At 38.9% G+C, this 14,993-nt stretch overlaps 1 protein-coding gene across 1 annotated transcript in view; it reads right to left on the bottom strand.

The window, feature by feature from the left end:
- ANKRD13C (ankyrin repeat domain 13C) overlaps positions 1 to 13,941 on the bottom strand; it is a 36,137-nt gene extending 22,196 nt beyond the window's left edge. The window contains exons 1-5 of the mRNA XM_088153199.1: positions 13,119 to 13,941; positions 8,104 to 8,145; positions 2,110 to 2,214; positions 817 to 902; positions 29 to 74 (exon numbers count right to left, since the gene is read on the bottom strand). Of these exons, the coding sequence (XP_088009325.1) occupies positions 29 to 74; positions 817 to 902; positions 2,110 to 2,214; positions 8,104 to 8,145; positions 13,119 to 13,476 (637 nt within the window). The 5' untranslated portion in view covers positions 13,477 to 13,941. The remainder of the gene's footprint in view (positions 1 to 28; positions 75 to 816; positions 903 to 2,109; positions 2,215 to 8,103; positions 8,146 to 13,118) is intronic.
- Positions 13,942 to 14,993: the final 1,052 nt, after the last annotated feature.

Raw genomic sequence — 14,993 nt, 5'->3', positions numbered from 1 at the left:
ATATATGCATTAAAAAAAAACAACTTACCCCAACTTTGAAAATCCCAGTGAAGTTCAAGATAAAAGTCACCTAGCTGAAGAGAAATACATGTGTCAATTAAAACTTAATATACTGGGGATTTTTTAAAAAAATGTAAACACATACTTCAGTTGGCAATATTAGCATGCTCTTACCAAACATACTTGTAAAACAATACATATTAAGTTTAATTTACACATCTTTCTTATATCTTATAAAGATATTTCATTCCATTTTATAATATGCAGATTACATATGGTTATGATCACTGTTCAAAATAGCTTCTGCTTTCCCACAGCAGGTTTGATTTTATATTACTATTCAAAAGATCACAATACTATATAGACTGAGATGGAGTAGTTACAGGTCTGCATATATACTTCATAACATTTGGAATAATCCAATCAAAACAAACTAACTTAGAACATACTAACTGGATCTTCTCCTGAAGCTTTAAATGTTGTAGGTTTTCATCAGTGCCTAGTGCTTTCAGCAGATACAAGCATCATACAACTATAGAAGTCATTCACCCACAATATTTTTTCTAAAAATCCACACTCCTACATAATGATTCACTTATAGGTCAGCACCAAAATCTACAGGGCAAAATGAGATTTAGAAATGCAAGGATAATTAAGAAAACTGTAACTTCCATAGCAGGAAAGCCTGTTGTGAGCTATCTGCTGGTTGCATCATATTCATTGGGTGCAGTATTCCTGGAAAGTATTTGAAAATTAATGCACCCAAACTATTTTATTAAAAGTAACAAAATTCTGACATAATCCTCATTTAGTTACCTCTTTCAGGGCTTTTAATAATCGAGGTCGCTTTTCTTCAACACTTTCCCTAGACTGTTGCTTCAGTTTCCTTAGGAGTGCTGTAACTAAACAAATTCACTGTAAGCCATGTATCATGTAATACAATCAAGTATCCACAAAAATGGGGAGCACCTTACTGGGACATAAAGACATGGTGGGGGGGGGAATGGAGCTAATCAGCACTAATATAGTTCCACCTCTACTCCGTGGGTTCTTATTTACTGAGCAATGCCTAAAGCTGCCCTAACTCAAGGAGCACTACATGCTCTAACGTTACTGGTGATAACCTGGCATGGAGCTGGTTGTTTATACAGAAGGAAGTCCCATCTAGGAACAGGAAATGCAATTTTTTTTTAATACAGACATACACACAAAGCTTTCTTGTGTGCTTTTCAATTTCTCAGGGAGTTCCCCTTTCAGAAATGGCACAGCTGCAACAATGCTGTTGTCCTTTAAGCCTTTCATATCCAACTCTCAGGTGATTTTTAAAAAATTCAAATATCAGCTGAAAGCTCTTTAGGGAAGTTCTCATTAAGCTGGCAAATTTAAGTACAAGCATAACCCTCTCAGCTACAGTTAGGATTGACATTCCCTGTACTTGGAAGAACTTTACCATTTACACTATGTACTGCAAATATATCCTGGCATTCAATTATTACAATATTTTCAAAAAGGTTTGAACACATTCCTATGCTTTTTCATAGTATGAACAGGAGGATATATTTTAATATAACTGTAAATAATTAAAATGCAAAAACATTCTCTGATTACAGATAAGTGTTAACAGAAAAGTTACAGATATTAAATAAATTTCTGTATTTGTGTATTTTAATTATAACACATATACCAAGCACATACCAATCTACAAGTATATTGAAGAAAATATTTGCTTTAGAAATGAACAAACTAAATGGTATTTACTGGTCATAAGATTTCATTTTTTAAAAGGCTCTATTAGTGATATGAATTTGAGCCTTATAATTATATAGATATAGTTTGTTTCTCAAACTTTTACAACTTTTCAGCTGGAAGCACAAATCACACCACTATCCTGACTTCTTGGAAATTAAAAAGTCAAAACACTCTGAATTTTAACATATGCTTCATTAACTCTTTCTTTGTATGTATGTATGTATGTGTATACACACCCACGCCTTTGTTCTTGATTTATTCATAGTTACAGTAAAACCTCACTTCTCCAGGACTTCATGTACTGCTACTTTAAAGACTAAATAGGTTTTCTTACATAAAACCAGAGAAATAATTCCTTACTCATTTGCCTATCTCCATAGCTGATGGCTTCTGCAAGAGGACTCCATCCCTGAGCATTTTTCACTTTTACGGGAGCATTGTGGGCCAAAAGCAAGTGAGCACATTCTGTAATAAATTGCATTAGATAAAACAATAATATTAAGTTTCTATAACAAATCACATAGACAAAAATAACTAATTTCTTGATAACTGAGTTATGTGTTAAATTAATGGAGGGTACTGTTTGCTTTTGAATGATTTTGAGTTAGTGTTTTGGTATGAGCTATACAACATGTACTGTGTGGATTTCCCAGCACAGTGGGCTGAATCAAAAGAAATTAGTAATGCTTTGGTTCCAACTGAATCAAAGCTTTTGTCCTGAATAACTTGTTTCACTGATTCCAACAGGACAAATAGCAATTTCTTCTTAAGCCAACTCAATATCTCTACAACTATAAAGATTAAATCCCATTGGGAGACTTTTTGATGTAAAGGTCAACAGAATGAAAACAGAAACTTGAGAATTTCTTCTTTACCCTGCAAGTTACCAAGTCTGCTTTAAAGGGATGAGATATCCTTATAACTACACAAAATGTAGCAGAGAAGGTTACAAGAGGAGGAGTGAAAATTGCCTTCACTCCTCAGTCCACTGATGGAAACGTGTTGAATCAAATAATTTTTAATCAGTAGAGAGAGACTAATTAAATACAATGCTATTTACACAATGTATGATCTTACTAGCAGGGCCCAGCTACAGAATAAGATACCTAGTTTGAAGCAGTTGTTGAAGTGACATATCGAAAAGCCTAGAACCTGTAATAGTATACTGAAGACTGTATGCTTTTAGAAAGTATTGCATACTCAGCAAGGAAGTTAAGCCAACATAAGAGAGATTTCATTCTCAATTTATGCATTAATAATTCTATCCCCCCCCTCCCCTTCATGGATCACTGCCTTGTCGTGGTGAAGGGGCTTGCATAACTCAATGAAGCCATGAGCTATACCGTGCAGGGCCACCCAAGACGGACAGGTCATGACAGAGAGTTCTGACAAAATGTGGTCTGCTGGAGAAGGAAATGGCAATCCACTCCAGTATCCTTGCTAAGAAAACCCCATGGACAATGTCAAAAGGCTAAAAGATATGATGCCGGAAGATGAGCTCCTCAGGTCGGAAGGTGTCCAATATGCTACTGGGGAAGAGCGGAGGGCAATTCCAAGTAGCTCCAGAAAGAGTGAAGTGGCTGGGCCAAAGCCAAAAGGAAGTTCAGCTGTGGATGTATCTGGAAGCAAAAAGAAGGTCCGATGCTGTAAAGAACAATATTGTATAGGTACCTGGAATGTAAGATCTATGAACCAAGGCAAGCTGGATGTGATCAAACATGAGATGACAAGATTGAATATCGACATCTTGGGAATCAGCGAATTGAAATGGACGGGAATGGATGAATTTAATTCAGGTGACCATTATATCTATTACCGTGGGCAAGAAACTCTTAGAAGAAATGGAGTAGCACTCATAGTCAATAAGAGAGTGGGAAAGGCAGTAATGGGGTACAACCTCAAAAATGACAGAATGATCTCAGTGCGAATCCAAGGCAAACCATTCAACATCACAGTCATCCAAGTCTATGCCCCAACCACTGATGCTGAAGAAGCTGAAGTTGACCGGTTCTATGAAGATCTACAACACCTTCTAGAACTAGCACCAAAAAAAGATGTCCTTTTCATCATAGGGGATTGGAATGCTAAAGTAGGAAGTCAAGGAGTAACCGGAATAACAGGCAAGTTTGACCTTGGAGTACAAAATGAAGCAGGGCAAAGGCTAATAGAGTTCTGTCAAGAGAACAAGCTAGTCATAGCAAACACTCTTTTCCAACAACACAAGAGACGACTCTACACATGGACATCACCAGATGGTCAATACCGAAACCAGACTGATTATATACTTTGCAGCCAAAGATGAAGATCTATACAGACAGCAAAAACAAGACCAGGAGCTGAATGTGGCTCAGATCATGAGCTTCTTACTGTAAAATTTAGGCTTAAATTGAAGAACGTAGGGAAAACCACTAGACCATTCAGGTATGACTTAGATCATATTCTTTGTGAGTACATAGTGAAGGTGATGAATAGATTTAGAGGATTAGATTTGAAAGACAGAGTGCCTGAAGAACTATGGATGGAGGTCCATAACATTGTACAGGAGGCAGCAACTAAAACCATCCCAAAGAAAAAGAAATGCAAGAAAGCAAAATGGCTGTCTGATGAGGCTTTACAAATATGTAGCTGTGGAAAGAAGGAATGCGAAAAGCAAGGGTGAAAGGGAAAGATATAAGCAACTGAATGCAGATTTCCAGAGAATAGCAAGGAGAGATAAGAAGGTCTTCTTAAACGAACAATGCAAAGAAATCGAAGAAAACAATAGAATGGGGGAGACTAGAGATCTCTTCAAGAAAATTGGAGATATCAAAGGAACATTTAGTGCAAAGATGGGCATGATAAAGGACAAAAAAGGCAGGGACCTAACAGAAGCAGAAGAGATTAAGAAGAGGTGGCAAGAATACACAGAAGAACTATACAAGAAAGATCTTGATGTCCCTGATGTCCACGCTGGTGTGGTCACTGACCTTGAGCCAGACATCCTAGAGAGTGAAGTCAAGTGGGCCTTAGGAAGCATTGCTAACAACAAAGCTAGTGGAGATGACAGTATTCCAGCTGAGTTATTTAAAATACTAAAAGATGATGCTGTTAAAGTGCTGCACTCAATATGCCAGCAAGTTTGGAAAATGCAACAGTGGCCACGGGATTGGAAAAGGTCAGTTTACGTTCCAATTCCAAAGAAGGGCAATGCCAAAGAATGCTCAAACTATCGCACAATTGCACTCATTTCACATGCTAGCAAGGTTATGCTCAAAATCCTACAAGCTAGGCTTCAGCAGTACGTGAACCGAGAACTACCGGATGTACAAGCTGGGTTTCGAAGAGGCAGAGGAACTAGAGATCAAATTGCCAACATTCACTGGAACATGGAGAAAGCACGAGAGTTCCAGAAAAACATCCACTTTTGCTTCATTGACTATGCAAAAGCCTTTGATTGTGTGGATCACAACAAACTCTGGCAAATTCTTAAAGAGATGGGGGTACCGGACCATCTTACCTGTCTCCTGAGAAATCTGTATGCGGGCCAAGAAGCAACAGTTAGAACCGGTTATGGAACAACCGATTGGTTCAAAATAGGATACGACAATAAAAAAATAGTACGACAAGGCTGTATACTGTCACCCTGCTTATTTAACCTATATGCAGAGTACATCATGAGAAATGCCAGGCTGGAAGAATCACAAGCAGAAATTAAGATTGCAGGGAGAAACATCAACAACCTCAGATATGCAGATGATACCACCCTAATGGCAGAAAGTGAAGAAGAACTAAACAGCCTATTAATGAGGGTGAAAGAGGAGAGTGCGAAAGCTGGCTTGAAACCCAACATTAAAAAAACTAAGATCACGGCATCTGGACCTATCAATTCCTGGCAAATAGAAGGGGTAGAAATGGAAGCACTAACAGACTTCATTTATTTGGGCTCCAAGATCACCGCAGACGGAGACTGCAGCCATGAAATTAAAAGATGCTTGCTCCTTGGGAGGAAAGCTATGGCAAACCTAGATAGCATATTAAAAAGCAGAGACGTCACCTTGCCAACAAAAATCCGCATGGTCAAAGCTATGGTTTTTCCAGTAATAATGTATGGCTGTAAGAGCTGGACTATAAAGAAGGCTGAGCACCGAAGAATTGATGCCTTTGAACTGTGGTGCTGGAGAAGACTCTTGAGAGTCCCCTGGACTGCTAGGAAGTCAAATCAGTCAATCTTAAAGGAAATCAACCCTGATTGCTCATTGGAAGGATTGATAATGAAGCTCAAGCTCAGATACTTTGGTCACCTAATGCGAAGAGAGGACTCTTTGGAAAAGACCCTGATGCTGGGAAAGATTGAAGGCAAAAGGAGAAGGGGATGGCAGAGGATGAGATGGTTAGATAGCATCACTGAAGCAATGAACATGAAACTGAGCAAACTCAGGGAGGCAGTGAAGGACAGGAAGGCCTGGTGTGATATGGTTCATGGGGTCACGAAGAGTCGGACACGACTTAACGACTGAACAACAACAAATTCTATCCCCACGATTAACAGAAAATGGGATGAATGCATAAAGGACCTCTACCATGAACCTAATCTTCCTAAGCTACAGTCACTCTGAGTTTATGGAATTGTTTAGTACTAGTATCTTACTTACTTGAGCCAGCAAAACACACTAATAACAGATTTATAACAGAGTTATTTGTGATTAGAAAAATATCTTCATCATAATCAATTTAAAGTAGCTTTATTCTTTTATCCTATATTGTTTTTCTAATTAAATATGAAAGAATGCTAGAAATATAAATGCCTGACTAAATCAACTAACTTTCATCTGAAATGAAGAGAATGAAAGAGAATGTAAGGAGTAGTGTAACATTGCTTATTTTTAAAAAATAAACTTTAGGAGCCTTTTGTTTTCAAAAAAGATACAACAAACATGGAATCTACTACCCATTACTTGAAATTTACAACTTAACAGCTTCCCTGCTTTATGTCACAAAAAAAATTAAGAAGGCAAAAAGTGATCCTGATTAGGACCAATTTAACAAGCTTCAGACCCAATATTTTCTGAAGAATTGAGTATTAGTAATATAAAATTGCTTTTTGCCAATGGAGAAGAAAATTGTTCCCCAAGCCATTTCCAATAATTAAATGGACACTTATCCATCTATTCAAAACATAAACAAAAGATTTGTCATGAAACTATAAAAGTGCACACTGAATGCTTGGTTTAAATAAATTCTCTGCACTGGAAATCTTTAAAAATGTGAGTTAATTTATTTATCTGCTTATACAAAATTATACAAAATCTGTACAGTATTTTAACTAAAGTTATAGACATTTTAATTTGTGTTTGTTTCAATAAATCAGTAGGCCTAAAGCACATATAAGCCTCAACTACAGAATAATTAGCCATACATTAGAATAAACTTGAAAATGTTTAATTAAATATCAGTGATTTCTGTAAGTTCAGGTTAAGCTTAACAAAGCTGAATCCAAGAAGGTTTAGTTCAGATAAAAATGAAAGGAGTAACTGAGTTGTGATTTTCAGTTGAAATCCCTTTATTATAAAATTTGAAGGAGGCTGATATTTCCCACCTACATTTCTAATAATAGGGACCAATGGCACAGGAAAAAACACTACTTTTCCAAATCCTATTTATCTTTGTATCCCTTCTGAAGTCAGTTAAAAAAAAAATCATCACCCTTGTCCAATTGTTGCAAAGCTTTCTGACAAATAAGAACCAATGTGAGCAAGCACTGACCCTCCTCTTTCTCTTAGCCTTAGAGAGTACCCAAATGTGCAACAGCTCTTATTTTTCACCCAACAGTTCTGGTTTGTTCATAAACATACTTATTCAATTATTATGCTTCTATTTCCCAAATTCCAGGTTCTTTGGATAGATTATAGTTTTTAATGCATGGAATATTTCTAAAACATTTCAACAAAACTGCAGTTAACAAAAAGGAGTATAAGAATATAGTACTTCCCAGCCCTACAACTATCAATCAATATAACAAGGGAGCTATACATTTTACCAGGAGGTTTGTATGAACTTGAGTGGAATGGATATACCCAGGACATCCAGCTGCTACTTCCTTCCCCCAACAGAGAATAGCTGATGGAGAAGGAAGAGAACTTCACTTGCACTCTGCTTCTGTCACTTACTCCTCACTTTCCACAGCTAATTTTTGGTTTTAAAAAATAGCTGAGAGTAGAAGAAAAAAAGGAAAGAAAACAATTCTTTTTTTGTTTACTCTAGCACTGTCTTCAGGCAATTTCAAGATAATGCTAAGGGAAGAAAAATCTGGCCTCTGGAGGCTAACTGGTGAGAATGCATTTTTATAAAAACAGATATATCCACAGTTTTACCAACCTTTATTCCCCAGCATCACAGCAAGATGTAAAGGAGTATTCCCTATAAAGAAAGAATTTTGTTACATTAACTGAAATATTACTCAACATAATTAAATAAGCTGCTAATTATCCTCGACTCATTTAGGAGATAAGTAACAATGCCATTATTTTTAATTTGATAAAAGGAAGCAGAATTAATGCATTTATTATTTACCTATTATTTTATACCAAGGAATTTACTAGAGCAAGTCTAATAAAATGGGGGGTTGCTGGAAGGGAAGAGACAGAATTCTGGCCTAAATTAAGGTTTGAAAAGTCTCCAGTGTTATCACAATGGACAGATCTAGGTCACTAATCAACCCCCATCCAAAAAAATATTTATTCATACCTTAGATCCAGATTTACAAACTCTTGCTGAGCACAATAAAATACTCTGAAATTATGCTATAGCTTATTATACAAACCTCCATGGAATAAAGAAGTATTTTAAACAAATTCCAAAGAACAGAAAAAGAACAATTAAAAATTATACAAGAAAATATGTTGTTTTCTGTAGTTGTGATACAAGAGGAAATTATTTGATATGCATCTAGCAGTTAGGCTCCTGAGAACATCAACATTTTTTTTTATGTAAGGGAAAGAAGGAAGAAAGAGCTGAAAAATCTCAGAAGGAGGGATGTAAAGCTAAGCAACATTTCTAGCTGTTTGAAGGACCCCAATGACAACTGGAAACAATATAATTTTTGATGCAGTTAACAGACTTGCAGAATTCCAAGTTTTGTAACAAAATACGGGGCTGGAAATAGATTAAATGGCAGTAATGCCAATTTTGTTCAACTGTATTAAGTTGTTACCTTTGCTAGCTGGAATCACTAACCTGGTAACCTTGGAGCTACATCCAACTTTAGGCGAAGTAGATTTTTATTCATACAAAGTTCATTGCCTCATATCCTTCCCTCTCTATATAGCTTATGCTCCCTGTAATCTGCCATATGTAATCAAGTGATGAAGCCTCTTTGCACTATTAACTGTAAAGATATACCAAATCATTTATGTGGCTACATGAAGATGTGTTTTAATATAGGAATGAGCCTGCCGCCAGACTATAATATAAATGTTACATTTTAATTGAAGAATTCAATGGAACAACTCAGAAGCAAACTTTTACCAAAATTTGTTGAAATCCAATAATTAAAACACCGTCAACTGTTACTGAAAGCAGAAATGTCTCCATTGCCTTTAGAAAATACACTGAAATTGTAAAATCCAAGCATTACATTACTAGTACTGTCAGTCATCATGTGAATGAATCCATGGAAAGTGAAGGTACATCACTGCAATGTTATAATTCTTTCTGATATAGGTTTATACATTTATAGCCTGAACCTAAGACTGCAATTTTCAATCATCGAAAGTATTTATTGTTACAAGGCTTTATAACTGCATCTATTTCCTGATTTAATTATGTTTTGTTTATATGAAAAAAGGAAGATATACAAGTAATTTAGCATATTAAAATCTGCTTCTTCAAGTTGGCAAATCTGATTACCTCAGTAAGTATGAATATACATGATGTTAAGCATACATTAAGTATTGGGCTTACATTACCACTGAGAACCTCTAATGAAATTTTCAGATGCAATATTCTGTGCATTAATTAAAAGAAAACAGTAGAGTGTTTCCTCTAATATATCTTCACCTTGGCTTTGTACTAGCATTGGTTGCAATCATACAAGACACAAATTTAACAAATGTATGTTTTAAAAATTGGTGATAATTCTATTCTTGTTCATATTTATGTTGTTAAGAAATATATAAAGAGGCATGAGAAGGAGCAATTGCTTTATCCTGACTGATGAAACAGAGAGGCAGTTTGGTATACTGGGTAAGGCACCAGGCTAGAAACCAGGAGATTATGAGTTCAAGTCCCGCCTTAGGCACAAAGCCAGTTGGGTGACCTTGGGCCAGTCCCTCTCTTTGAGCCCTAAGAAGCAGACAAGGGCAAACCACTTCTGAAAAACCTTGCCAAGAAAACTGCAGGGATTAGTCTAGGCAGTTGCCAGGAGTCAAAAACTGACTTGAAGGTACACACACACGAAACAGTTTTTGCAAAAACACCAGTAAAATAAAAGGATTGTTGCTAGAATTTTAAATTTTGTTTTCTGAGTTCCTCATAGCTGGTACAAATATATTACTGATAACCCTTAAACTTAGATTGTTTTGATATTGCTGATGTTTGAACAAATAGGAGGCAATTCAGATTTCTTTGCCAGGTAGTAGAAAACCTGTGGCCTTCCATTATTTGCTAAATTACAGCTCCCACCATTTTGCACCATTATTCATGTTGCTTTGAGCTATTAGGAATTGTACTTTAGCAACTTGGGAGTGTTAAAGGTTGTCCACTCTCACCCACAAATCTTACAGGCAATTAACAAGAGAGATATGTGATTTGGACTATATGCTTCTTCAACTCAATTTAGGGGTAGGAAATGTTTTGGTGGCCAGAGAGCAGAATTACCATTTTGGGTATCTGAAGGCTGTAACGGATTAGACAACAGTGCAGAGTGAAAATGGCTAATAACAAAATTCTTTGTGGGGGGATCAGGAGAGGATTCATTAGCCACATGCCATGGAATACCCATCCCTGCCTTATTTGCAGTCTTTGCCTAAGATCTGTTGGATATTTTATGAATAAGACTTTTCATAAGACTGTAATACATTTGCAATTAGTTGTATAACAGCAGGCTTCCAAGTTTTTTATTTCTCACAGGAAAACCAAACCCAATCAGCAGGTTCAAAGAATTACAACAGAAAAAGTAAGAAATAGAATTCATTTTTAAAAAGTGTTTGTAAAGGACTAAACCAGAATCAGGAACTGAGTTCAACCTACAGAAAATCTTGTAACTCAGCAAGCCTGTGTTCTCTACCACATTGGCCCTAGAAAAGTAGATGCCTATGACTGCTAAAAAGGTGGTATATTGGGTTGCAACAGTGTTAAAGGTTTTTTTTAAAACAAAATCAGCATAATATTCAGCTTATTTTAATGTTTAATACCATCTTCACTAATGTATGTCAAAAGAAAAGGTTGGACTTAAATGCATTTTCACTTGAAAAACCATAGTTTCTGTGACCTTTTATCCTAGTGTCTTCAACCATTTTTTCTTCAGATTTCAGTGAGATGTTGGAGAAGGGATCTGCCAGTTTTTCCTCTTCATTCAGGGACAGAATATTTGTGTGGCTAGTCTGGACCCAAAGCCAGAGCCTCCAGATTGTTTAGAGAATAATGTTCCTCAGAACCCAGCATAAGAAACATAAGTGATGTAAATACTTATTGGTAGGACTTACAGAGATCCAGAATCCAAAGGAAAAGATGAATTGGAGTGCATGCAGATGTGAACATTACCTCTGTCAGCAACTTCTTAAAGAAGCTGTGTCTTCTTCTGGGTTCACAGTTGTATGATTCCAGGAAAATACACATTTAATTAGGTGCTGAAAGGTATAAGATGCATTTCTATACCCTGAATCACTTTTTCTCTTTTAAATCTGGATGTCTGAGCAGAACCTGTCATCAGCATCCTAACTGAATGACAGTTTATAGATAGTAACCTGCAAGCTACTATACATAAACAGGCGGTAAACTTCATACTCACTTAAGCTCAGAGAGCACCAAGAACTCCACCCTGAGCTATATATATTGTCTTCCATTAGATTAATATTAATGGTTACAGAATCAACTTTCTTTTAATATATGTTATTAAAGAGGGTATCACTATCATAAAAACTAACATAGCAATTCACCAGAGATGAAAAGGGTGACATCACTATCCTCCTGGAAAAACATAACAAGTAACACTGAAACATATCTGAAGGGGCAAGGGTTTTTTTTCCCCCAGAAGGGTTGCATTCCTATTCTCTTATAAGAAGGTCAGCATTTCCTATGAACAGGTTACATGCTGCTAACACAAATACATTACACAGGATTTACTTTTATCAGTGTTTAGGATTGAAGCTGGAAAGTCTGCCATTTACTCAGATACATTTCATCTTAAAACTAGGCAGTGATGGATTACAAAGGATATTTGTACCAATGGAGAAGAACTATGCAATAAGTACAGATGAAGCCTTAAAAAAAAACTTTATTTGATATAATGGCAAAATTATCCTCATGGTCTTAATGATCAGGAAAAAAAATCGGACCCATCCTAAAGGGGAAGGATAAGTGAAGGCTTAATTACTAAACCTACATTTCTAAGTAGTACATTCTCTTCAGACTTGAGACACTGTACTATTTTACTTAAAGCACTGATTAGGTAATTGTTTTCCTTCAACAGAAAACAAGTTGCATAAATGAAAAGAGTTAAGACTAAAACAGGAAGAGACCTGACAAAATAAGAACAGATACTTCTCTTTTTTTAAGAAAACCCCCATCAATATTCTTACATGCAACCTGGATTTTTCAACAAGAATTTTACTTCTTCAGAAACATAATTACAAATATATTTTTGTGAGAAATGACCCTTTTTAAAATAACGTTTTCAACATTTAAAATCACTCATAAAACTGTCAAGACCCAAAACACTACAGGAGCAAAACCTTCTTGAATTAAGGGGTCCTATGAAAATACAGTGACATACTTTCCACAGAGATAAAAAGATCCCAGTCCTGTCAAAATACTAGCTCCCCATGTTGATCAGCAACAGGAGGAATTTACAGGGCTTGGAAGGAGTCATTTACATTTGGTCATTCAGGAGAGTAGAAAAGACTGCCCCCTCTCAGGTGAGAGTTGAAATTCAAAGGATGGAAGACCCTTTCTTCGAACAGCTCTGCCAAATAAGACAAGAACAGACTCCTAATTTCTCATGGAGATGGAGAACTGAAGATTAATCCTGGGAGAGGGCACGCAGGATTGCTACGAGTAGGTTACAAATAAGCTAGGAGAATCAAAGGACTACGATCGACCCCTCTTTCCGAAGGCATTTGAAGGCTCCAACTTCCAGGAGAAATGAGCAGAGAAGGGCGAGGATCGCCTCTTACCGTGACTATCCTTGTTACCGATGCCCTGCGTGCGGATCAGTGCCGACAACCGCCTCACGTCCCCCTTGAAGACACACTCGTGCACGGGGAACTGCGTGCTCGGGGGCTTGATGGGGTCGAGGGTGGAAGCGGCGGGGGAAGAGCTCCCGGGCCCTCCTTTGAGCGGCAGCCGATAATGGTTGGTGAAGATGCGGTGGCTCGAGCTGCGGCCGCCCTTGCCGCTTCCCACCCGGGCGCCAGTGAAAGCGCCTCCGCCAGGCGCGGCCGCTGCTTCTTCCTCGCCGGGCCCCAGCAGGTCCCCGTCCTCCTTGTTGGGCTTGTGGTCCTTGCGCAGCGAGCGCAGCTTCTCTCCGGTCATCGCCAGCGGCGGCCCCGGGCGTTGGGGGGCCACGATGGGGAGACACGGCGCTGCAAATGCTGCGGAAGACTCGGGGCGCTTAGAGCCGCGGTGGCGAGTCCCGTCCCGTCGGCATTCCCCCAGCCGGGGACACTCCGCGAGCGGAGAACCTCCGAATCCAGACGAGCTTCCTTCGAAGTCCCCTCCACCTGCCGCCCCGCTCACCAGCAAGACCGCGCTGCCATCTTGTCGAGGGAATCTCGCGAGACCAAAGCGCTCGGCCAAGCGAGATCACAAAAGGTATCGCGAGACGGTTACCCCTAGAGATAGCGACGGAAAGAAACTTCGGAGCGGAACTAGGTCACGTGGCGCTGGAGGTTGTCGCCGGGGTGGCTGTGGCCTGGGGAAAGCGCGGGAGCCTCGGTGGCGGAAGGAGCGGGGACCTTACCCTGCTGTTGAACAGAGGCGGGGCGTGGAAAGTCCGCGTTGGGCAAAGGAACGAGACGTCGGAGTCACGTGCCTGTGGGCTGATTCCAAATAGTGGATTGGATGTCTTCCCCGAATCCAGAGGACTGGGAAAGGATTCGTTGTTGAGAGCTCCCGTGTGGAGGTGCAAGAGGCGCGGGTGGATTCCAAATAAAACAAAAAACTCAGAGGGGTCGGTTGTCTTATTAATAAAGGGATCTTTCTTACGATCACCTTCCCTGTTCTTTTTTTTTTTTTTAAAGATACAGATAAAGGAATTATTTGCCTTCGAGTCAGTGTTGACTCCTGGAGACCGCCTGGGCTAGTCCCTGCAATTTTCTTGGCAGAATTTCAGAATTGGTTTGCTGCTTGCTTCCTCGGGCTGAGAGGTGTTATGTCAGTGCAGTGACCATATTCTCTTGGAAAAAGTAAAGGACAAACCCAAAACGGAAATTCTGAAAGAGGTCAATAAGGATAAAAAAATTAATTATGTTTATAACTTCACTTTTCAAAGGAAAATTCAAGAGCAAAACCAAGAAAAGCTTTTCAAAAATGTATACAATTTGTCCTCGACTTACGACCACAATTGGGACCAGAATTTCCATTGGTAAGCAATGCAGTTGTAAAGTGAGATGTCATATGACTGCATTGGCAATCCTGGCGTTCCCTGTTGCAATTGTTAAGCAAATTCTGCTGGTTGTTAGCCAAGGACCCACCCCAATCCAAACCATTCTGGGCTTGGTCCCACACAGCCCTGAGCCTCAGTAAGATAAGGGATTGCCTCCAGCCTCCCTGCCTATCTCCCCCCCATCTCTGCCCTTTGGGGGCTGCTTGCCACACCCTGGGAAGCTGCAGCTGCCCCAGCCCAATCCCAGCTGCAATCAGCTTCGCTACCCTGCACTCTGAGACCTCTGCTGCCCTGCGCTCTGTGCGCCCTATCTGACCTTCACGTCTTCTTCCTGCTGCTGATGAGGTGTAGCCCCAGAGCTGTAGCGTGAAGCCCAGCCCCAGCCTCGCCCAGAAGTGTGATGCAAAGGGGCTTTTGGCGTGCTGTGGCTCTGGGGCTGCAAAAA

The sequence above is a fragment of the Python bivittatus genome, unplaced genomic scaffold (assembly GCF_059951505.1).
Source record: "Python bivittatus isolate LINGU-HERP-01145 unplaced genomic scaffold, Pbiv_v1 ctg000700_np1212, whole genome shotgun sequence".
Classification (NCBI taxonomy): domain Eukaryota; kingdom Metazoa; phylum Chordata; class Lepidosauria; order Squamata; family Pythonidae; genus Python; species Python bivittatus.
This window is presented reverse-complemented; position numbering and strand designations above follow the sequence as displayed.